Consider the following 23,380-nt stretch of genomic DNA (forward strand, 5'->3'; position numbering starts at 1 on the left):
AGGCTGATTCAACCTCTGAACTAGAGAACAAGACAAAATACAAGATTAAACACAAGAATATCAAGATAACTGATCTCAGACAAAAATTGACACCGAGTTCTGTTTTGATGCCTTTCATTGATACAAGATTTTCTTCCCTAAGTAGTGTTGCATATCCAAAGATAGATACATCCTTTGAAAGCTTGTCAAAAGTTGCTAAGCCTGTGATATCCTTGAAGAATAGAATTCTGGAATCTTACAAGCCATTTGAGTTGAATAAGGGACTTTTTGCTCTGACAAAGACTGATGGTAAGCTGAGAAATTATCATGAATCTATTGAACTGACAAATGTGAAAAACATCCTTGAAAAACGAAAGGGGGAAAAAGAAAAGAAGACTGAGAAGAAGTTTGGTAGTGATAGTTCAAGTGGAATTTCAGATCAGAAAAAAGCAAAAATTACAGTAGAAAAGACTGACATTCAGAAAGATGCCAAGGAAAATGATGCAGTTATCAAAGGCGTTCACCCTAAGCTAAGACATAAACATAACATTACATCAAGAGTTTCCTCTGAACCAGCTAAAAAGAAGCTTGCAGTAGTGTTGGAGAAATGTGACAAGAAAGACCCCACTCCACGTAGAAAAAGTAAAAAACGGGATCATATTGTAGATAGTCAGAAAGAAGTAAAAGCTAAGAAATCTGATGAAGGCCTTAGTGCATTACAGAAAGTTGAGAGAAAAAGAAAGTTGAAAGAAAAATCTTGCGAAGAGGAATCAGAAAAAAGGAAGTATAGCTCAAAAGGTAATGCAGATGATGCAAAAACTATTAAAAGACAGCTAAGTGAATCAGGTTTACTTAATACTGAGATGAAGAAAGCACCAAGCAAAAGAAGGGGAAAGTTTGTCCTGTATGATCCTAATACTGTTGTGATTAAGAACAAGAAAAGGAAAGAGAGAAAAGACAAGAACAGTTCTGATGAAATCATGAAAGGCTGCATATCAGCTAAGAGAGGTTTATACAACAGATGGGTACCAGATTGTGAAAAAGAGGAGAATATGACTGAAAGTTTAAGTATTTCTAAATCAGTATCAAAAGAAAACCCACAGGACATTGAAAAGAAACATGCTCTTAAACTGGGTAATGGATCAGTTGTTGAATTGGACACTCCGTGTACCAAGTACATACCTAGAAGACCTACACTAACCAGTGTTCCTACTCAGTGTATAAAGGGACCAATATGTTCTTCTGAAAGCTTCAAGAAAGGTAAAGAAAACAAGAAAAGTACTGAAAGAAGTGACAATGGATCAAGAGCAAAACATTTTGATAGCCTATCTGGGAAGGAAATGGTAGATGTTGGAAGAGAAATAGTGAACAATAATTCTAGAATGGGAAGAAGGAATGAGATGAAAGCTGCAGGTGAAAATGGATTTGAACAGGGGCTGGCTAAGAGGAAAGATGATGAGGGAGGCCTCCTTACTCAGATTAAGTCTCATCATATTTATCTAAAGGCTAAGCAGAAATGTCATAGTGACCAAAGAGATGATTTGCAAATGCTTCCAGCTTTAATACCAGTACTGGAGTTTGCTAAAAAGGATAACAAAGGAGATGTGGTGTTGCAGTCACCAACAAGCAATGGGATTCCAATCCAGTGCATAAATGCTTCTGCAAGTGTAAATTATAGCCCATCACTAGAAGATTTTGAAGCATACAAGAAATCCTTGAGTCTTAGGTTAGAAACGAAGATTCCTGAGGTATTCAGTCCAGACATTGGGCCTTCCTTAGCAGTTCAAACTAATGCAAGACCAGAGACTGTATCTGATGTACCAACCACAGCTGTTGAAGAAATGTGGTGTTCTGAACTTACTTCAGGAAAAGACTACATTGCAACTCCAATTCATGATGAAGAAGATGAGACAGCGGTGTATGAAAAAGTAAAGAACCTTGCTGATTTGAATGGAAATTTCAATGAAGATCCATATCAGTATAAAACAGATGAGAGGAAAGAAGAAAAGGATGATACTAGCTTAATGAATGACCCTCTTCTTTCACAAGTTTGGGATCAGGAAGGAGAATTGGGTATCCAGGTTTCTGATAGTTATGATAGCGTGAACAAGTCTGTTGTCTTTGGAATTGATCTTAAAGCAGATGGAACATGTAATGAGTCTTGTAGTACTATTGAAGCGAGTTCAAATGTTTCTGCCGATACTGTTCAAGAGGTTATTGAGGGAGATTTAAATTTGATGTCCGCTTCAGGAAATACTGAAATACCAACATCTAGTGATTTTGTTTGCCAGCAAATTCATGATATGCAAAATGCTTATAAAGAAGCGAATGGAAATGCTGAGACTGATGCTAGTCTGTTGCCGAACAAAGACACAAGTTACAATAGTATTGATACAGGGAATTCAGAAGGGCTAGATTTGACTGAGGAAGAGGAGAAGAGTATCTTTGAAGATATAGTTAATGGTTTGCTGAAAGAAGATCTTGTATCCGAAATGTCTACGTCACCAGAATTGTCCACTGTTGGGGATATTGAGCTCAATTTTGGAGAAATCACTGATCATGCTCAGTTTAATATGTATGAAAAAGTTGAGCAAGAGAATTCTCCCCCATTAGATGATGTTAAAGCTCAAGTATTAGATTCAGGACAACAGCTGAATTCTCAACGAACTGAGTACAGATCAGCAAGAGTTCCAAAATCTGGCAGGCTTCCAAGATTTGAGAAGAAATTCCCATATTCTCTTCCAAGAGCGAAACCGAAAAAAGCACAAAAATCTGTTTCTCATACAAAAGGATTGATAGAATCCGCTGAAAGATTCCTAGGAGATTTTGACCACAAACACAAAAGGGCATGTAGGGAAAATACGAGCTCGAAGAAAGAAAGTCAGAAAGAAAACCGGACACCAAGATCTGATGTGGTCGATAAAGTGGAGGAAATTTATGACAGTAGTGGAAGAAGAACTCAAAATATAACAAGTGATTCTGCAAAAGGCATAAGTAAGATTGAAAGTGAAAAGACAGAAGCAGTGGAAGAAATAAATAAGAATTTTGATCAGGAACCAGTAAAAGAAATTGTTAAAGAGCATGACTGTTGTGATAAGGAAAAGAAAAATGATGAGTTAAGTAAAGATGATTTAAAAGCAAGAACAAAGGTATCTATAAAACTGATCGCAAAGAAGAAATACATGAAAAAAGGAGAAAAACATGCTGGAAAGGTTACAGAAGATATGGAAAAGATCCATGTTAGCAAAGTAGACAATGTTCCTCAGAAAACAATCCAAACAAGATCCACTTCAAAGGAGCGGCCGAAAGAAAGACTTTCCATTGAAAAGAAGTGTAGCAAAATCAGAGAAAATGTTAGCAAAACGGGCCCAAACAGTAAGAGCAATGCACCAGAGTTAGGTGAACCAAAAATTCCAACAATAAGACTTCAAACAATCAAAGAGATTAGTGAGCATGGAAAAGTATGGTCTCTGAAGAAATTTAATAATACCAGTGTATCATCACCCTGTTTGGACACTGAAGGAGCAAAAGAGAAAACAAATTCTGGGAAAATAATGAAAAGGAAAGGAATCAAAGCAAACAAAAGTTCAAAGAATACCGATACGGAAACTGATGACTACAAGACTGATACAGATACGGAAAACAAGAACTTGAATAAGACTGTGCTGAAGGATCTGAGAGAAAAGAAAAGGAAGTTTTTGTCAGATCTATTGACCTGTAAAGTTTGTGAGATGAAAGCAGATAGTGTTGATGAAATGGAGAAGCATTATGTGAGCGCCCATCCTACCTGGTGTGTCAAGTGTAGCAAGCAGTTTGAAAGTGAGGTGAGTATCATTGTGGCGCTCAGTAAAAAATTTGTTAAAGTTTACAACATTGTTAAAGTTACCATTGTTATGTTTCAAGACTTTATTTCTCTTTCTTGTGATTGCAATATCATACAAAATCCCCCGGAATTTCGATCCATCCCCCGGTCTCCCGGCGGGAGATAAAAAATCCCCCGGAATTTAAAAAAAAAAAAAAAAAAAAAAAAAAAATTTGAATATGTCTTGCAAATTTTGAGACAACTGTTTCAAATGTGCTTGTTCTTATTAAATATATGAGTATTCATAAAATATTCCACCTTTAAAAGTATCAACATTAACATTTAACCGACAATGTTAACTTTAACGAAGTCCTGAACAATCGGCCGATTAATTAAAAAAAAGTCACCCTTTATATATTCAATGTGTGAAAAGCTCTTGGCTTTCAAATTTTCTTCTCTGATTAAGATACTTGGATTGTTAAATTATATATTAAGCATTTGGGACATGATATTTACATATTTTTGAGGAAACTTAAGCAATAAAATTGTGAGTTGAATGGGAATTGTATGGGAAATAATGCCAACATTTAAAAACTTGATCAGTCTTAAGAAATTAGCAAATAATAACATAAGTATATTAATAATATATCAAAATTGATTAACTCGATATTAAAAACAAAAAAATTCAATGACAATTAATGCAAATAAAATCATTTTTATTGCAACTTTGTCATGCAGAGAGGTATTTTGAAATGACTTGGTACATGTATTCAATACATAAAGACAACATGTTGGTGCAAAAGCCACATCCCTAACCTCTTCCTGAGGTCAAGGCCAATCAAGGCTTGTCAGATGCAAGTCACCTTAGTATGTCCCTACCTCTTACTTCATCACTTCTCCACACTTGGAACAAACATCATGTGGGCCGGCATATGCTTACCGGTATATTTTATGATAGCTATTCCTAAATGTAGACATTAGTAAACGCATAATCCCTTGAACTGTCCGGCACTTGGGGAGTATTTGTCATTTACTGTGACAGCTCTTGTTTTATATGGGAAATTATGTGCCATTGTAATATTCTTATAATTTCAGGATGCAATTGTTGTTCACAAAAAGCGTAACCATGACGTCATGACCTGCTGTACTGTATGTAACACTGTGTTCTGCTACAAGGCTCACTACACGAGACACATCTCCTCCGCCATGCATGAGAAAAACTTGCAGGTAAAGATGTTGTTTTTCTGGCCAATTTGTAGTCTGAAATTTGGCCGTACTCCCCATGCCCAAATTCTTTTTCCTAAATTTTCCTACTTGTAAAATGAGAATTCCCTTTTAAATAGGAAAAAAATCAATGCTCTCTTTTTCTGTTAGTAACAAACCTTTATATGAACATATCAGATCATCATTTATTTACCTGAAGATCATGGACCCATGTGGCCGAATATCATACAAAAATAGCGACAAGTACAAAACGTGTAAATATTCATACATATATATGTAGAATTCTGTTGTTGTTGTTGTTTTTCTAGAAAAGTTTCAAATTTAAAAAAAAAAAAATATTTCCCCCCGAAGAACATGACCCTGTTCACAATGTTGCTAAAAAATGCCTGTATATGATCTCGTTGGCATTAAGAGGCATAATTTGTAAAACCGTCTTATGATACCAGATATTTTCAGTTGCTCATGATTACAGACTGTCTCAAGACCATGTCTAGACTCGGACTAAGATAAGAATTTTTAGTAAATAATAAATTAATAAATACCATAGATGTATACCCTTTCCTATTAAATAAGATGTAAATAGTAGAAAAAACATATAATATATTAATCTATTTCAGCAATGTTGACATTATATAATAATATTATGCTATGCTATGCTAGAAGGAACGTTACAATGAAATGATGATTTGCAGTTTGGAGTCTTAGGTCAGAACTTTGATTGGAGAATTCTCGTAAACATGGGCCTTGGAGTCATACTAATTGAAGTCTGGGGGCCCCAAAGGGGGGCATATAGTAACCAGACTGATTGACTGTTCGTCCTCAAACTTGGTAGGCAGTTTGGAAAAGAAGCCTATTAAATCTGAGGTCAGTGAGTCTAAGATCAAGGTATTAGTGAACCCGAGCTGAAAATCTGTTACTGATCAAAAACTTGAGAACACTTCGGGCCTGAGACCTCAAACATGGTGGGCAGGTTGGTAATGACCAGCAGATGAACAGTATTGATATTTGGGTCATTGGGTCAAAGGTCAAGGTCGTCATGAACTTAAGCTGAAATTTCATTACTCATATTCATCAATAAATGAAGAATGTGTATGCCCAGAAACATGTTGACATCCATTTTATCTTGCATTGAATTATCATTTACATGTACATACTTTGTTCTTTAAAATTGTTTTATGGGAAGTTGTACATGTCACATACTCCAGGCTTATTATCCATTCATGCCCAAATACGAATGATTATCTGTCCAACATGGCCTTTCGAGGGTATTTGTCATACTCCTGTGACTGCTTTTGTTAACTTTTAACAAAAAAAGATGAGCATTAGCAAGTGGTATGATTAAAAAAGAACTAATAGATGGTAAATGTATAAAAAAGGTATAAAATTAAATTTGTGATCATTTTTAGGGCACAGATTTTGCATAAGCACACGACTGATTCCTTTTTGCTGATGATCTATCACATTCTGTTTTGCAGGATTATCAGAAGCGAAAACAGAAGCCTCGTTCGGCAGCGTTGACCGTCACAATCAGCAGTGAAGATGAGACTGGGTCAGATAGCCGCCATAGGGACGTCTACGTTATAGAAGATACGCCGAAGAAACACAAGGACATGATGGTTAAACCAGAGAAAGTGAAGAGCAAGGAGACTGGTGATGAGGGAGAACCATGTAAACCTAAGAAAAAGAAAAGGGAGGAGAAATCTGAAGTAACTGTTACAAAGAAAAAAAACAAAGTGGGTAAATCAGAGGTACATGTTACCAAGGAAGAGAAAAAGGTGAAAGATTTGGATATTCCAATAAAGGGAGAGACGACCGATGACGGGACATACTGTATACCATGTAAGAGGTATTACAAGAAGTTCTCATCACATATCAAGGCTAAATCACATTTTGAGCGAGTCGAAGTGTGGAAGATGGAGCATGGTTTGCTTGATGAAGATAGTGAGCAGGAAAGCCATGAAGTGATATCGCTGAAATCAAGCTCATTTGGCTCGCCTGTTGGATCCCTTGCTGAAAGTATTGGGGAGGATACATGTTCCAGTGAAACATCGTGTCCACCAATGGTTGACAAGGAGGTTGGAAAAGGAGCAAAGAAAGGAGGTTGTGAAACTGGAAAAGACGGTTCGTACTGCAGCATCTTCTCGAACATTCCTTTTAAATCATAAGTCACTTAGTATAACTTTGTCTGAAACTTTAAAAGGTAACACCCCATGGGTCAGACTTTTACAAACATTCCAAGAAATCCTTAAGATGTGTTCAATATACTCTCAAAACTGCATATTTACAAGATTTTTTTTCTAAAGCAAAATATATCTTCAAAACCTTTTAAACATTATCATTTCTATATGAGTTTCATTACTAGAATTTATGTATGTTTCTTAGTAAAATATCTTCTTGTTCGTTCAAAACTTTATTTAAGAATGATTTTGAAGGAAGTTAACCTTTGCTATGAAGACACTCTTGTCGGAATGATGTTGCGCAAGAAAGTGTGGTCTTGTATTGTGTGGGACAGCAGAGTGCTTGGAGAAACTGACTTGTCTGGCTTGGTGACTAACACCAGAGCCCGTTTCAATAAAGTTTATAAGGCTTAAGATTGTAAATTTCCAGGTGTAACTCTGTTTTTGGCATAATCTGCGTTTCAATAAAAAATTTGTACGGACAATTATTGTATAGATTCTGCCAATAACTTTACGGGTGTACCTGAGCAGTCTTAAGTAGCATATGGTTTACGACTAAGATATCTTATTAAAACAGGATCCAGATTCCCACATTCCAAGGCTGGGAATCAAACCTTGGTCAGAAGCAAGTGTGTTAACTGGCAAACTACTTGCAAGAAAAACAATCTGTTTTAATGGATTCTTAGTCAGAAGAAATAAACAAATATATGTTGTTATTGCAGGGAAACGGGAGAAAATCTACAAAGCAGTACAGAATGACGACAAATTAACCATAAGAATGAGGTCTGTATTCCGGTCACCAGTCTATGAGAACAAGTCATCTCTAGCACCTGTATCATCTTCATGGCCAGCAACTCCGCAGTCGTCTACAGTTGTTACACAAGCCTGTGGGGAGCAGTTTGTCAAAGGTCAGTTCTGTGCATCTACGCCAAATGAAGCTAATGATGGCTATGAGATGAACCAAGTTAGGTGTAGTCCGACTTTGCTGGTTAAGAATATTTCGTCTGAAGTGGCAGGGCAGGATAGACGAGTGAGTTATAAGAGGGAGAATGTGTTGGCCTCAATGACAGAGTGCGAGATTAATCTAGGTGATCCGAGTCAATTGGATGAACAGATGAGTGGGTTTAAGATCATGAAGAGAGATTATACTGAGGTGGAGGATGAGGATGATGATGATGATAATGATGATGATGATGATGATGATGATGATAATAAAGGTACTATGAAGATGGCTGAAGGAATTGGCGGTATGAATGATGTGGAAGGAAATGAGTTTGAACTCGTTCATTGCAAGATAGAATTACCGGATACTGAAGCTGATCCGATTTATGAAGGTGTGGATACAGATATGGCCATCTTTGTGGATACTAGTGAAGAGAACTCCAGAAATGATTCAGGTGATGGTGATTGTAATAATGAAGTGGTTCTTGAAGGGTTTTGTGTGATTGAGAATGTTGAGACTTTGACGAAAGAAAGTTTTAATCTGAGCAGCAACACCGCCAACACGATGATCATAGATGATGACAATTATGTTACTGTGGAAATAAGAAACCCTGAAAATGACATGGAAACTGGAGAAAATGACAATAACCTTGCAAATTCTAGTATTCATTCTGTGGATGTTGATATGGGAACTGAATCAATGGTTGAAGAATTTTCCAATAAAGTAGCGACAGAACTTTCCAACACGATGTCGGCAGACTTCCATTAAAATGTCTCTGTGCATTTAGCATTACATAAAATGCAGTGAGTTTAACATTGAAGAAGAGTTAACATTTGAGATGTTTAAAAAGTTGAAGATTTTTTATCTTTTTTTTTTTTTGCTTTTATATTATGTAAAAAACACTATGGTATCTTTGTTAAAGCAATGTTTTGACAGTTGTTTGATTTTTACAGTGTACAGCAGGAAGCTGTTTCAATTGTTTGCACTTTTTACAGTAGTTATTACAGCCTGGTTTTCCGTTGATTTATATTTTTTTGGTAAATGTTGTTGATTCCCAAAGGAAGTTCATCAAAGTTTAAGATATTTCATTGTTCTCTTTAAGAAAAGTTGCTTTTTGATAAAACATTTTGGCAAATTGGTTTTCATATTTTGTCTTAAGGTGCTCTTTTTTACTATATGCTGTATCTTGTTTTTATTGGTTGTGTTCATTTTATGACATATTCTTTTTTTAAAAACATGTCATTTACCGGTATTGTTAGTTTTGAATGGATAAAACAACTTGAGACCTATTTTAGTGCCAAGACTTTTATGTTTGTCTCCAAGATGATTTTAGTGCTTATATTATTTAACATGTATGTTAATGGCCTGGTAGTGTGAAAGTTGACTTTATTCAGATCCAAGAAACATAATTGTGATCCTTAAATAAAAATACAAGTAGTTTTAAGTTGAATCTTAAATTTTGTTTTGAAAGTACTTGTTTTGATTTTAGTTGAATAGGACAATTTTAACCACCCTTCTTATAGTATTTAAAAAACAAAAACTCTAGAAATATTCCTAAAAATGCTCTAGATATTAGAGATATTAACATCAAAATCCAAAAAAAATATGTACTGAAGAGATTTAGTAATAGTGTTTTAGTTTTTGTTCTTCAAATTGATAGCATTACTTGTATTTTTTGGAATATGATTAAATTTCATTTGTAAATTTATATCCTAATACTTGGCTGCAGAAAAATTCAGAGATATGGTCAAATTAGCCATTATTGTTGACTTGCAAAACCTTAAATCTTTGACCATTACCAGTACACTACCCCTCGAAAATGATCAGATATATAATTCATTTAAATCTTGGACTACTTTTTACATTAACAGAAGGCCTATAACCAGCTAAGCCCAAATTCCATATTTCTTTATTTATACTCTTGTCTGAGAAAAGTGGATGAAGTCCACTATTGGGGCATGTTTTGTTTTAAGCCACTTGTGTTCATGCTAGGTCAAGACTACTTGTGTTCATGCTAGGTCAAGACTACTTGTGTTCATGCTAGGTCAAAACTACTTGTGTCCATGCTAGGTCAAGACTACTTGTGTTCATGCTAGGTCAAGACTACTTGTGTTCATGCTAGGTCAAGACTACTTGTGTTCATGCTAGGTCAAGACTACTTGTGTTCATGCTAGGTCAAGACTACTTGTGTTCATGCTAGGTCAAGACTACTTGTGTTCATGCTAGGTCAAGACTACTTGTGTTCATGCTAGGTCAAGACCACTTGTGTTCATGCTAGGTCAAGACCACTTGTGTTCATGCTAGGTCAAGACTACTTGTGTTCGTGCTAGGTCAAGACTACTTGTGTTCGTGCTAGGTCAAGACTACTTGTGTTCGTGCTAGGTCAAGACTTGTAGCTGAGATTATTTTCTGTAATACTGTTATATTATTTGTAATTTTATATTGTTGTGTTTTTATTTGATCTGGAGCTGTTTTGTTAATAACCAAAAGCTAAATCCTTCAAACGACTAAGTCGTTTTTAATGTTGTTGTTGTTTTTGTTTTTTATTCTTTTATATTCTCCTTTAGTTTTATGTTTCTCCAAGTAAAAACTTGTAAAGAGACTCCTTTGTTGTGTTTTTTATATTTTATAAGAATTAATAATTCACATGTAGTAAATTTGGTCGATATCAATGACGTTAAAAATCACATAAAAAACCCTGAACTAGAAATGGGTCTAGGGGTAGATATTTTAAACATAAGGTTTTGTCATCATAGCAAATATTTCTGGTAAAAAAAGAACATACTACCTTATTATCTAACCATCAACATTTAAAAACATGCTTGTTGCAGTTCACCTTTTATCAATCACTAGCTAAACTAATAGCTCCTATTCATATAAACTTTCAAATTGTATCCAAACTTGTGAAAAAAAGATAATAGCGTTAAGCAAGCAAGAAAGATGGCATGAATATTTCGTTTCTAGCTATAACTTGAACCATGAAAAAGAGGATTTTAAAATAACTTGATCACCATCGACTGTGTGTTGCAAGACCCATGAGTGCAGGTCAATGGTCAAACTTACGGGTCATTGGTCAAACTTGCTTGCTACTTGCCATGGATTTTAAAATAACTTTGTACAAATGTTTTATCTGTCATGTCTTGTACAAGATCAATATTGGTATGTTAAAGGTCAAGGTCACATTAAAGGTTAATTTGTCAAATCCTAGCATTTGGCTTGTACGGGCTGTGAATTTGCCCTGTATGTTGACGGTACTTGACACGAATGCTAATAACCATAAGAAGCTTGCTGTGGTATGCAAGACCCATGTCCGTAGTTCTTAGGTCAAGGTCAAACTAAAGGCCCATTGGTAAATTTTACTTGTATTTTAACTTGTCCTGGCTGTAGCTTGGACATGCAGTGGAGATTTTAAAATTACTTAGCACTAATGGTCACCATGAGAAGCCGGTGTATCTTGTTCAAGACCCATCACAGTAAGAGTCAAGGTCACACTTGAGGGACATTTTGTTGAATTCCTTGAATTTTTTTGGCTTTTGCTGGCTAAATCTTTGCCCTCCTTTTGGGAATTTTAAAAACATATGGCACAAATGCCCTCCATGAGTAGAATGCCTGTAGCTTGAACAAAGCCAATAAACAATGAGTTCCATATTCATAAAAACACTGGGGGGTATTTGATTCAACAACCTTTCATAGAACTGTTTCATCATTTTTATTCAGTAATGGGCTTGACAGCATATATATAATTCCTCTTGTCTTTCTGTATGCCTATCCATCACTAATCTTATTATCCAAAACTTGACTACCAAAGAGTCAAACAACCCTAATTGTGCCATATTGTGTAAGCATCAACTACAATAAATCTCTTCTGTTTAGGGCTTCTTTACCCTCCTCGGACCTTGAAATGCAGATTTTCTATGTAATGGCATGATGCTGAAAAACACTCGCTGAAAGGCAGCTAAATTTAAACCACAGGAGACTATGACAACCTCTTGTACAATGAACCGTTTTGTAGGATTTATGTTCTAGAGAGCTCCAGAGCAAACAGCATCAATAATGCCGCCCCAAGACTTCCCTAAATGCCACAGAGGACAAGGATGTTTGTAATCAATCCTGTGAACAGTTACTGTCGGATGGTAGCTTCCAAGCAAAACGTTGAAGGAACTGCAATGCCGAGGTAAAGTGTCTGCAATGCCGAGGTAAAGGTGTCTGCAATGCCGAGGTAAAGGTGTCTGCAATGCCAAGGTAATGATGTCTGCAAGGCCGAGGTAAAGGTGTCTGCAAGGCCGAGGTAAAGGTGTCTGCAATGCCGAGGTAAAGTGTGTGCAAGGCCGAGGTAAAGGTGTCTGCAAGGCCGAGGTAAAGGTGTCTGCAATGCCAAGGTAATGATGTCTGCAATGCCGAGGTAAAGGTGTCTGCAATGCCGAGGTAAAAGTGTCTGCAATAGCATTCTCTTCAATTCAAGCTTCAAAGTATCTTAACAGAATTACGTAAGTCTGGTGCAAATTACCTAGGAAGAAATTAAACAAACTGGACACAATTTTAAACTATTTAATTAAATAGCAAGAACAATAAATCCATGACATTTATTACCCAACATACAGCCAATGCAAGTTTAAACATGATTACAATGTCAGCATAGATATTGTGATTCAAATAACGTTAATGTTGAGTGGTAAATTGTGTATAGTAAAGCATCAGATCGAATGCCAAGGACAAATATGAAGATTACTTATACACATGTAGTTCAGAAGTAGTTAGTGTAAACAGGTAAAGCAACAAAAAACATCCCTATTCCTGGGAACACTACATGGTTAATACTTGATGTGAAAGAAGTTTTTTCCTTCGTTCAAATTTTCACTGCAAGCGAAATTATGAAATTTCAACAATACTATTTCCACACGCTGAATTAGAAAAGTGAAGATTATGCAGAAATCAAACCATCAAATGATTAAATGACCTATAAATTGAATGTGCATATTTGGTTTAAGATAAAAATTCATATTATAATTGATTTAAAAAAAAAAAATGTTTTTGACTAACAAAAACACTGACTAATCGGCATTTATATGTAAATATTTACAATTATGGTAATTATCATTTGTTTTCCATCTATAGGATGATTATCATTATGCTTAACAAAAACACTGTTTGAACATTAACATGGTTATCACAGACAAAATAAAACACAATAGTGATAATATATTGTGTATTGTTCTTGAATAGTTCATTGTCTGACTATTAAACACATCCGACATAATACATTAAAAAAAAATCATAACAGTTCATAATAACAAAATAAAACCAGTGTAACTTGCAATTAATCGTTGAAAAAAAACTACTTTATGTTTTATAATAACAGAATAAAACAAGGGCAACTTGTAATTCATCGTTAAAATAATAATTATGGTACGTTTTATAATAACAGAATACAAGGGCAACTTGCAATTAATCATTGGAAATAAATACTACTGTACGTTTATTATTACCAATAAAAAATGGCAACTTGCAAATTCCATGGATGTTTATTTTGATGCCTAAATTGACAATATGTAACATGTTGGATGTCTTATCCAAATCAATTAAAATTACATGTGTATCATACAAGATTAGGTTGAAACAAATTAAATCCAAGTACATTATAATCCATTTTTTTTCATAAAAATTGGAATAATTGAAAGCATTAATTTTACTACAGATCATTTTAAAACATATATCTTTAATTGTATAAATAGAGACTATTTTATAACACATTATATAAAAACATGTGTCTTTAATTGTTTGAATCGAGACTACATGTAGCTTGCAGCATAATAATTATAATTACAACGGGCGATAACTATACAATATTTAAGTTGGAGTTATATATATTCGTATAACTTGTCAGGAAAGGGCAAATTGTCACTGTAAGTGTATGAAAACATTTTGAGGGGCCCTAATGAACAATCCTGATATTTATCATGAAACAAAAAACATAAAACACCAATGAACTTGACAATAATGCTATGAATCATACAGTTATCATTACAGTCAATGAAATATGAACTTGCGTATTTGATCACTTCTTAAAAAATTACACTTTTACATGTGCGTAAGTTCGAGGTATGAAGTAAGACGCCAACACCAAAGGTTACAAACATAAATGAAACGTGAAGTTTCGTATCAAAGTTGCAAAAAAGTTGCGAAACATTTCTCATACTTTTTCATGTATATGCATCTTCCAGTACAAATAGAAGTTGCAGTTGGACTTAAAGCAGCTGCACTCTCACAGACATACCATTTTTGCAACTTTTTTATTTTTTGTCGTGGAAAGATCAAATTTTTGCGTAAATATCTGCAAACCAATGATATAAGATTGCTGATAAAAAAAAATCAGATTGTAGATTTTAATATTTCCGTTCAAAAATTAATGTTTTATGGCTAAAACCATTACTAACAGTTTAATGAAAATGCAAGAACATCAATTTTTGAACTTAAATATAAAAATCTGCCATCTATTTTTATGTCATTAGTTAATATAACTGGTTTACGTACAAAATATATACCCAGGTATTATATTCACTGGCCTAATATGACCAAATTGAATAACGTGATGTCCTGTAATAATGATAAAATATAAAATAATATTGCTACTTATTTATCATTCGCTACGGATAAAAAAATGTTGCTTAGCATAATTAACATGTCTAAATACATTTCATGTATAGTTATAGTTCATACTTTTCTCCTCAAGATTAATTGTTGTAAAAATTATCTCATATTTATTTCATATCTATATTTCACTCTATTTTGTTGTCATTAAATGCCATCTAGTATGTTGTTTGTGTACTGGCAATGTTCTAATTGAATTTTTAATAAAACTTTGACTTGACTTGGTTTCCATGGATTTTTTCAAAAATTGGCTTGTTCCAAGACATAAAATAAAAAGTTGTCAGAACGTTCAATCTGTGAGAGTGCAGCTTTAAATTTCATTTGCCCAACACTGAATGTGTAGGCTGATTTTGCATACTTCATAACCAATGTGTTTATGTTAAAATGTGATAAATGAAAGCTAGTTTTGTACAGAATTACTCAAACCTGTTTGACCAAGATCACACATTTTTATGTTCTCTCAACCCTGGCCAGAAGTTGAAAGATATTGATTCTAACCATAATATGACGCAATCTATGAAAACCAGGACATAGGTGAAAATGATGAAAAATCAAGGCGTTTTAAAACACTGATTTTTTTTAAGTGTCACTTTGGTTTTATTTAACTATTTCTTTGTTATCCTTAAACATTCTGCGTGTGGAATCATAAGCATAACGTCATTTTCACCTGTGGCCTGGTTTTTGTGATTGGTTCACATACCTGAATCTCATACTTCCAAAAGTTATTTACACGCATGTAACCGTACAATTGGCAACCGCTGTAGTATCAATATACATGTACATTTCTATTCTTAATTCTACAGTTGGTAACCATCGTCTTTCAAATGAAAAATTATGAAAATGTTTAATGGCACTTAAAAGCATATACTGGACATCGTTGATTAACTCGGCTACATATGTCTTGAAGTACTTTTATTTTTACTTCATTTTTAAAACAGTCGAACCCCTTTGGCTCGAAGTCCTAGGGACCGGTGAAATAACCTCGGAAATGTTCACATTCAGTATGTAGAAATCGGTCCTTAACACCCAGTTCGAGCCAACGGCGAATTCGAGCCAACAGGGTTCGACTGTATACCAAGTTAGCAACTACATGTATTTACATAAGTCAAGGGGATAGAACTAAGTGTATAATCGGCGTTGAAGCTGTTGAATACAAAGATGAGAGCCATTCTTTGGTCAAGGTTTGAAGCTCAGAAAAATAAGAATAGTTCCAATACTTTCTTGTAATCTTATCATACAATTTCATGTAGATAAACACACTGTCCATGGCCTCAGCATTGAGAACGCTGTCACTGTGAGTACAAATCTTCAAAGTAATGCAAGATTTAACTGAAGGAGTTTTCCACACTACACAGCAATCAATTTGGAATTGCTAATACTTGTTGAAGTACACATCTGCTAAAATTCTTCTTGAGAAGTTATCCTTTCTATCAGAATTCCTCTGCCCAGGGATTTTGTTCGAGATAATGTTCGATGACCTCTTTCATGGCAAGGTTGGGTATAAGCTGGGATTGGTTGAGGTCTGTGCGTGTGACTGGGTCAAAGTGGCCTACTCTCTGAAATAAGACAGAAAAATTTGGATTTGTGTTCTACGTTATTGTACATATTTATCATAAATGAACGCACACTTATCACAAAGTATTTTCATTAGATTATCGTATTTGATGGTGTGAAAAGATATATATATCTGTCTTTAGCGATGAGATACATCAGTTTTTAAAATTCAATGTGTTGTCCACAACGATATCAATTTTATGTAAGTTTTTGACAATTTTCTCAATTTTTTGCAGTTGTATCATCTGAAGTCAAGTGTAACTGGTATGCTGTCAATTTCTTAGAGGAGATATCATACTCCACTGGGAATTAAACTTATCTTCTCCAAAAACTTTTTCGGATATGAACGTGAAGAGATATGTGTACCATCCGTATGTATGATTGGGCAAAATGTTACCTGTAAATGTTCAAGAATGTCTTTTTTGTCGTATGTAATTCCACTCGGCGTTATCACAGGATCGCGCATTAACTCAAAACTGATACGTCCACACAGACAGTCAGGAACGTCCCTCTTCTAGTAAAACAATGCAGTTTGGTTAGTTTCCCAGGTGAAATATATATACCAGTTATTTCCTAATCAATAAAAGAACTATCTTGTGGTTGAAAGACCAAAAAGTAATTAAGTAACATATTGAAAGGCCTAGTTTAAGGAATGTTTGGCATGACAATCCCCTGCTGTGTATCCCCTGATAATTGCACTAATGTCACAGAAGGGGCCAATTTCCTGTTTATTCGTTTATTGGCTAAGGGCCATTTAGGGTTCATTTCCATAATAAAACGTCCAAAACTGCACAGCAGGATATTCAGATTGGAGATCTGATAAGATTAAGACAATTAGGCAATTAGATTAAGATCAATACACAGAGGTTCACATAGTTTTGAGGGGGGGGGTCACTTATAGAAGGATTAAACTAGGCCTCTAAGACAGAATTGGATTTGTATACATAATTATTATGTACAAGTTATAAACTATCAATGGTTTACACATTTACTAAGGGTACCAACAAGAGGTGCAAAGAGTATGAAAATGCTCTTCTTTTCAGGGGTTTTAAACAAGGTGCATATCTTGACATTTATTAATGTCAGAGATATATGGGCTTTACATTTATTTTCATAGTGTCTCTGGCAACATCCAATCCAATCAAACCACTGTCAAGCTTTTTGGCGACCAATAAGAATTAAAAAATTATATTTAAACTTTCATTATGCTATGGCCAAAAGGTTTATTGTTTAGTTTCCTATTTGAGCCAAATTTGGTGGATGATTTAGGGGAGAACTGTTTAAAAATAAAAAATTAAGGTCAACTACAAATACCTATTAATTATGTAAAACACAGTTTAATAAATTTGTTCATAAACCAATAAATGTGTACATTATGTGTAAATTATTTCACCTACATATAATATAATAATTGCATAAATGGCTTCAGTTTTGAATTTATATGAAAAAAAACAAACTCATTTCCAACCCAGTCTGTTAAATAACTGAAAACTTTAGATTTATTTACTTCGCCTACAGTACCTGTCTTTTTTCTTCCACCTGAGCAAACAAGTCGTTAACCTCGGCCATTTTTCGATCCTGGAATAAAAAGTAAAACCAAGATATACATGTTAGACATATATACATTTATCTTCACACTTGAACCATTTACCGAAAGAAAGGTTCTTACTTAAATCTGAACAGTGTGAGTTCAAACAGCAATTTTTAGAAGAATAGTATATAAGAATATGTGAGTATATCATTCTTTATTTAATATGAAATTGTCAAAAGTTTGAGTCCTAAAACAAAAGTGTAAGTCCATGAGGGAATGCTGTAAATTGTCAAATGATTTTGTTTTGCACAAATACTTGAGTGAATTAGTCTCCCTAGCTTTATACGGTCAAAACTGGCATTTACATAAATATGGAATTAGCTTTAATAACTTAAGCCATCTATCAAAGCGTCAAAATGCCACAGGTAGAGATTTTAACAAAATAAAGGCAAAAATGGTTCTCACCCACATTTATTTTTAGCCTTGAACAATCTAATATTTAACTGGGGCGACCACTCTTTTTTTCGTTGTGTAATGTTTCAGATGTAATTTATCATTGTTACACAACCACTTTTTTGATGTGAAGTCATTCTTTTTTGGCTTTATACCCATTTCAAAGATGAAGGTAAATTTCCCCCTTTTAAGCTCCTTAATTCCTCTTAATATAATGCATAGATAATGTAGTGGGGTCAACCATAATGCAGCCAGTGGGAGCGGGCCAACCTTACAACTTTTACCCACCCACCAATTCTATTAGAGTATGTTACCTGTTCTTCTTCAAAAGTCCTTATGCTTTTATCACATTCATCATTCGACAGTCCCTCTTGCTCAGCACTCTCCATAACAGTCAAGCGACGCCTTCAAAACAAGTATGTACAATTTAAATAACAGATGAATTTATGATAATAAAAAGTCGCTATAAAATGAGCAGCTGAAATCGGTATTCTTTACAATAAAAATAGTTAAACCATTTTTACTCTGCAGTTTATCTTGAACTTTTTATTACAATGTCCAAATAAGTCTGCAATGCTCTTGTAGACAATAAACAAACAAGAGAGTCACACAGTGAATGCTCATCAACTTTTTATAGTTGAGCAAGGGGCATCACTCACCAATTATTAAAGCCAGAGCCTTGTTATACACATGCGCATTGCCTCTGGCTAAAGAAGAACCAAGTTATATTCAACATCTTGGAACGGTTTTTGAGTAATGGCAAAGTCTTTGAATGCCAACAATGACACCAAGGCAATCAAATTTGATTGGCAATAATATCTACATAAACTTACTTTTTCGAAAAACAGATTAAAAAAATAAATATACCTTACACCTAATAACATACAACTACCTTACACAAGTCATGATAATACAGACCATATGGGGATTCTGCATTTTGCACTGAATTGCTACACAAGTCTATACACATCTAGATACATGAAATTAAAATCGCAATTGAGTTTTTATGAATCTGGAGCTGAACTATCCAGTTGAAACTAGGCAGTGTAAAATGTGGAAGCAGGAGGTATTCATGACCATACCTTTCCATATCTTCGCGTATGAGCTTGTTCAGGTATGACTGCAATTCTATCTCCTGTTGGATTCGCTTTTCTTCCAGCTGGTTCCACCGTTTCCGCTTAGCATGTCGTAATGCACTTGTGATGTCATCTCCAAAGTTTTTCTTGGCATCTTTTGCAAGGTCATGGGCTAAAAAGAAAGCAGACTACCATAAAGGTGGTGAAAAACATGGATCAACTGGTTTTCATGTTTTTATAGCTGTTTCCTGGCTATGTTCCAACTACCGTATGCAAAAAGTATGTATTTTTCCCCAATTAAAATGTAAACGTTCTAGCTTACAAACTTATATAATAAACTCACATTAATAGACAAATTGATCGCTACATTCCTTACTGTAATTTTCTAATATTTTTACCAATTTCTAACGAATAAACATGTGCAAGTGAAACTTCAGAAAGGTATGATGAGCCATCTTACTGTAGCCAACAAGAGCACTGAACAAATAACATGTATTAATATAGGATGGACTTTTCTATTCTTAATACTGAAAACAGGAAATAAATTAATTCAAATTTAAATATGTTTAAGTGTGTGTACTACTATTAAGAGTGTTACTAGAAATGTGTTAAAACTTCCAAAATCGATTCCTTGGAAGTACAAAAACTTCCATAATTTTGAAAAAAACTTCCTAAGTAGAAAGATTGGAAGTTCAAAATATCAAGACAATGCGTCAATATTACTTTTATAGTCACACTTTTAATCAGTCTTTAAGTAAAATGAATTATTATAGTATAAGTCATTGAATTTGGTATGTTAAGGTTGCAATTTATATGTTTTTTAACATACTAGTTGAAAAATAGTGGAAAAAGATATCGTTTTCGGGAGACTTAAACTTTCACATTTCAGTGAAAAACTTCCAAAATTGATGGACAGGAAGTTTATACTTCCAGTTTCAAATTCTTAATGGAAGCCCTGTTATGCTTCATATGTATATACTACTGCATCATCATCATCATCATCATCATACACTGAATTGTTTTCCTGCTAAATGTTTTGCTCAAGATATATGACTTTAAAACTGCTGAAAATTTTATTTTTCTTAAAGCGTTGGTAAAGCTTTTAGCTTTAAAACTTCTATTTTCGAACATAAATAAAAAATCTTTGATCTGCTCTTTTGTCAGCAGTCTCATATCACTAGTTGTCAGACATTTACCTACACAACATTGGCTCAATCCAAGACAAAACATAAAAAAGGTTGTCAAACTGGTAAATCTGTGAGAGTGCAGCTTTTAAATATGCATTCAAGCAGATTTCAAAATGAACCGATGCATTTGTATACCAATTTTGATTATTTTCATAAAAGTCAAAAACGAAACCAATATCTATATTAATTCAGTGTTGTTATTTTATTCTAGCACAATCCATTGATTGTGGGTTAGAAGTTTGATGGTAATCATACTAAAATCATTTATTTACTGTTCAAATTACAAATTTACAACATTTATTACCCCTTTTTAAAGATGCAATTGCCTCATCGTGATGTAATTGCTCAGTGAGCGCCAGACCCATGAAGTAGTGTCCCTTTATAAGTAATTTGTCGAGCTCCAGCGATCGGCGACAATCTTGTACAGCATTCTCCCACTGTTTCAGCTTTATGTAGCAGAGTGCCCGGTTTGTAAAGTATGTCGCAGTGTATGGGTTCTTAACCTGAATTGAAGGAATAGTATAAACATTTTGATTACCGGTATAATTATTTTTTTCATTACTAAAAAGGGGGAACTTGATGATTATGTTGAGCACACGATGTTACAAATAACTTAGAAGCGAAACATTAAACAAATTCGCAATATCTAGTCTAAACGTAGACTTGTCATCTAGTACTACATGGACTTGTTGTGTTATTTTCTGAGAAAGTAAAATCCACATAAGCTAGGATGCATTAAGTCTTAGGAATTATACCGAGAAAAACATCCATATTATTTGAGTCTTAATAGGATTGTACTTACTAACAAGCACCCAAGCATGAAAAGTATAAACAACAAGTTTGTCTTTTAGACAAGCACCCAAGCATGAAAAGTATAAACAACAAGTTTGTCTTTTGAAACAAAAATCATGAATTCATTGATAAAGCCTCCCATAAGAAAAAAAACCTGGGCGCCCCTGATCCTAGTGTTAACAGGTATTTGATATTTATAAATTATCAGTAATGTATTTTTAAACAAAAAATTAACAGTACCTAATACGACTAAAGCTAACCTGTTTGTTACCCATCAAATAGCCAGAACAGCCTGTTGTCATATTTTTTTTTCACTTTCAATTATGTGAAAAAAATGAAAATAACATACAAATGGCAGATTTTTTTTTTACAATTGTTTTCCCACTAATGTTATGCTTTTAGCTATAACTGGTAATTCTGTGTCCTAACCCCTTACCTAGCCACAATAATGCAGGTTAACGGAACTTTTTAACATTTGGACATTCATCATGTTATCTAGCATAGAGTTGTCAAAACAAAAATCAGACTCTGAAGCGGCTGTTTATGTATAGTAAGAATCTTAACATTAAACAACCATAGGTTTTACGAATTATTAACAATTTCAGATTATTTTTTTCCTTAAGATGAATTTCATTAAGAAAACAAATGCATTTGAAATATTTTAGCGTTCTTTATTATTTATTGTATCTTTGAAAAGATGCACAAACAAATAACTGATAAACACATCCTGTATTAAGAAAAATCTGCCGACATACTTACGATAGCTTTTGAATAACAGCCTATGGCTTCATCAAATTTTCTTGCAGAGAAAAGCCGGTTTCCCTGCTCTTTCAAATCTGTGTCTGTCATTGTTATTTCGTTGCAATACTGAACTTTGTCAAAAAAAATAATCAAGACAAGATGAGGGATCAGCTATTAATATAAATGTATGAAGCTAACAATAATGATAAAACAGTTTGTAAGATACTGGGATGTATAAGAAATGTTTTTTCTACTTCAATCTTATCATGTCTGTCATAGAGATAATGAAGGTTAATACATCAAAAGTATTTTTAAAAGCTAGTCCCCAATAAAGGGAAATCACTCTGCAGGTGTTAAATTAAAAATCAACAAAGAAAAATGACAGAAATTGTTTTGAGGCATAGCGCTGTTCAGAAGAGGTTTATCACGTTTTGTTTTGTTTATCAAATGTCCTTATATGATATGCTTTTCCGCCTATTTGTGGAGGCTTAAGTTTAGACTCGTAATTCGGTCAAATTTGTTAAATAATTATTTTTTCAAGGAGCAGTCAACAGTTTTTGCAGTTTATTTTGCAAATCAAAATATATTAGGCAAAACGGCGCACGACATGTCGTCAAAAGGCACATCTCCAAAGTCGAACGAGTGCCCAGAATAAGATAATAGATCCATTATGAAGATTTGGTGATGAATAGCGATAGTTGAATAGTGATTGTTATTGATAGTTGAATAATGTCAGATTGTTACAAATTATGTTTGTCGAGGAGACTATGGGGCACAATGTACAACAACTGCGATGTTTCTATGCTCTCAATTTATTACTGCAAATTAATACATTTACCTATATATAGTTGATATATTGTCTTTGAGCATGCATATTATATTCACAACTTAAAAAATGAATGCCAGAACCGTGATTATGGGCGAAATTTCCCTATTCAGAGAAATTCATCATCTCCAAACTCATGTCCGCTAGCCTAGCTGTATTCAACTGCCAAGTTGTTACAATCATGTCACAATGAATATGTGTTTTATTAACTGTTTAATTAAACCTTTATAAATATATTAATTTATAAATGTTATTTGTTTCTTTTATAGCATTGGCGGCTCTGAGGCATTTTACAATGAGGCAATAGAGCAGGCAGCCAACTTCAACCTGCGTATGAAGAATGACAGGAAGATGCGGCTGCCTTTCTTGGACTCTCAAACTGGAGTGGCCCAAAGTCACACTGATCTGTGGCATTCTTACCGTCACAGAAGACCAGGTTGAGATTGA

General features: G+C 34.2%; 2 protein-coding genes across 7 annotated transcripts in view; one reads left to right on the forward strand and one right to left on the reverse strand.

Moving 5' to 3' along the window:
- Positions 1-12,659: 12,659 nt before the first annotated feature.
- Positions 12,660-22,344, reverse strand: LOC128217152 (E3 ubiquitin-protein ligase CHIP-like). The gene is made up of 7 exons (XM_052924085.1): positions 22,126-22,344; positions 20,879-21,077; positions 19,394-19,559; positions 18,626-18,716; positions 17,849-17,905; positions 16,725-16,841; positions 12,660-16,329 (listed from the first exon to the last, which is right to left on the reverse strand). The coding sequence occupies exons 1-7, from the start codon at positions 22,213-22,215 to the stop codon at positions 16,204-16,206; spliced, it is 846 nt and encodes a 281-aa protein (XP_052780045.1). The 5' UTR covers positions 22,216-22,344; the 3' UTR covers positions 12,660-16,203.
- Positions 22,345-22,421: 77 nt separating this feature from the next.
- LOC128217151 (zinc finger protein DPF3-like) overlaps positions 22,422-23,380 on the forward strand; it is a 29,943-nt gene continuing 28,984 nt past the window's right edge. For all 6 annotated transcript variants that reach the window (XM_052924078.1, XM_052924080.1, XM_052924083.1 and 3 more), the window contains exons 1-2: positions 22,422-22,526; positions 23,203-23,369. In XM_052924078.1, coding sequence (XP_052780038.1) covers positions 22,486-22,526; positions 23,203-23,369 — 208 coding nt within the window. In that variant the 5' untranslated portion in view covers positions 22,422-22,485. The remainder of the gene's footprint in view (positions 22,527-23,202; positions 23,370-23,380) is intronic.

The sequence above is a fragment of the Mya arenaria genome, chromosome 14 (assembly GCF_026914265.1).
Source record: "Mya arenaria isolate MELC-2E11 chromosome 14, ASM2691426v1".
NCBI classification, from domain to species: Eukaryota; Metazoa; Mollusca; class Bivalvia; order Myida; family Myidae; genus Mya; species Mya arenaria.

Excerpts from the sequence above, each read along its gene's own strand:
- LOC128217152 (XM_052924085.1), bottom strand. The coding sequence starts at position 22,215 with ATGACAGACACAGATTTGAAAGAGCAGGGAAACCGGCTTTTCTCTGCA. Across the intron at positions 19,560-20,878 it reads AATTGCATCTTTAAAAAGGG|CCCATGACCTTGCAAAAGAT; the intron begins GTAATAAATGTT and ends CTTTCTTTTTAG. Across the intron at positions 18,717-19,393 it reads ATACGCGAAGATATGGAAAG|GCGTCGCTTGACTGTTATGG; the intron begins GTATGGTCATGA and ends CTTGTTTTGAAG.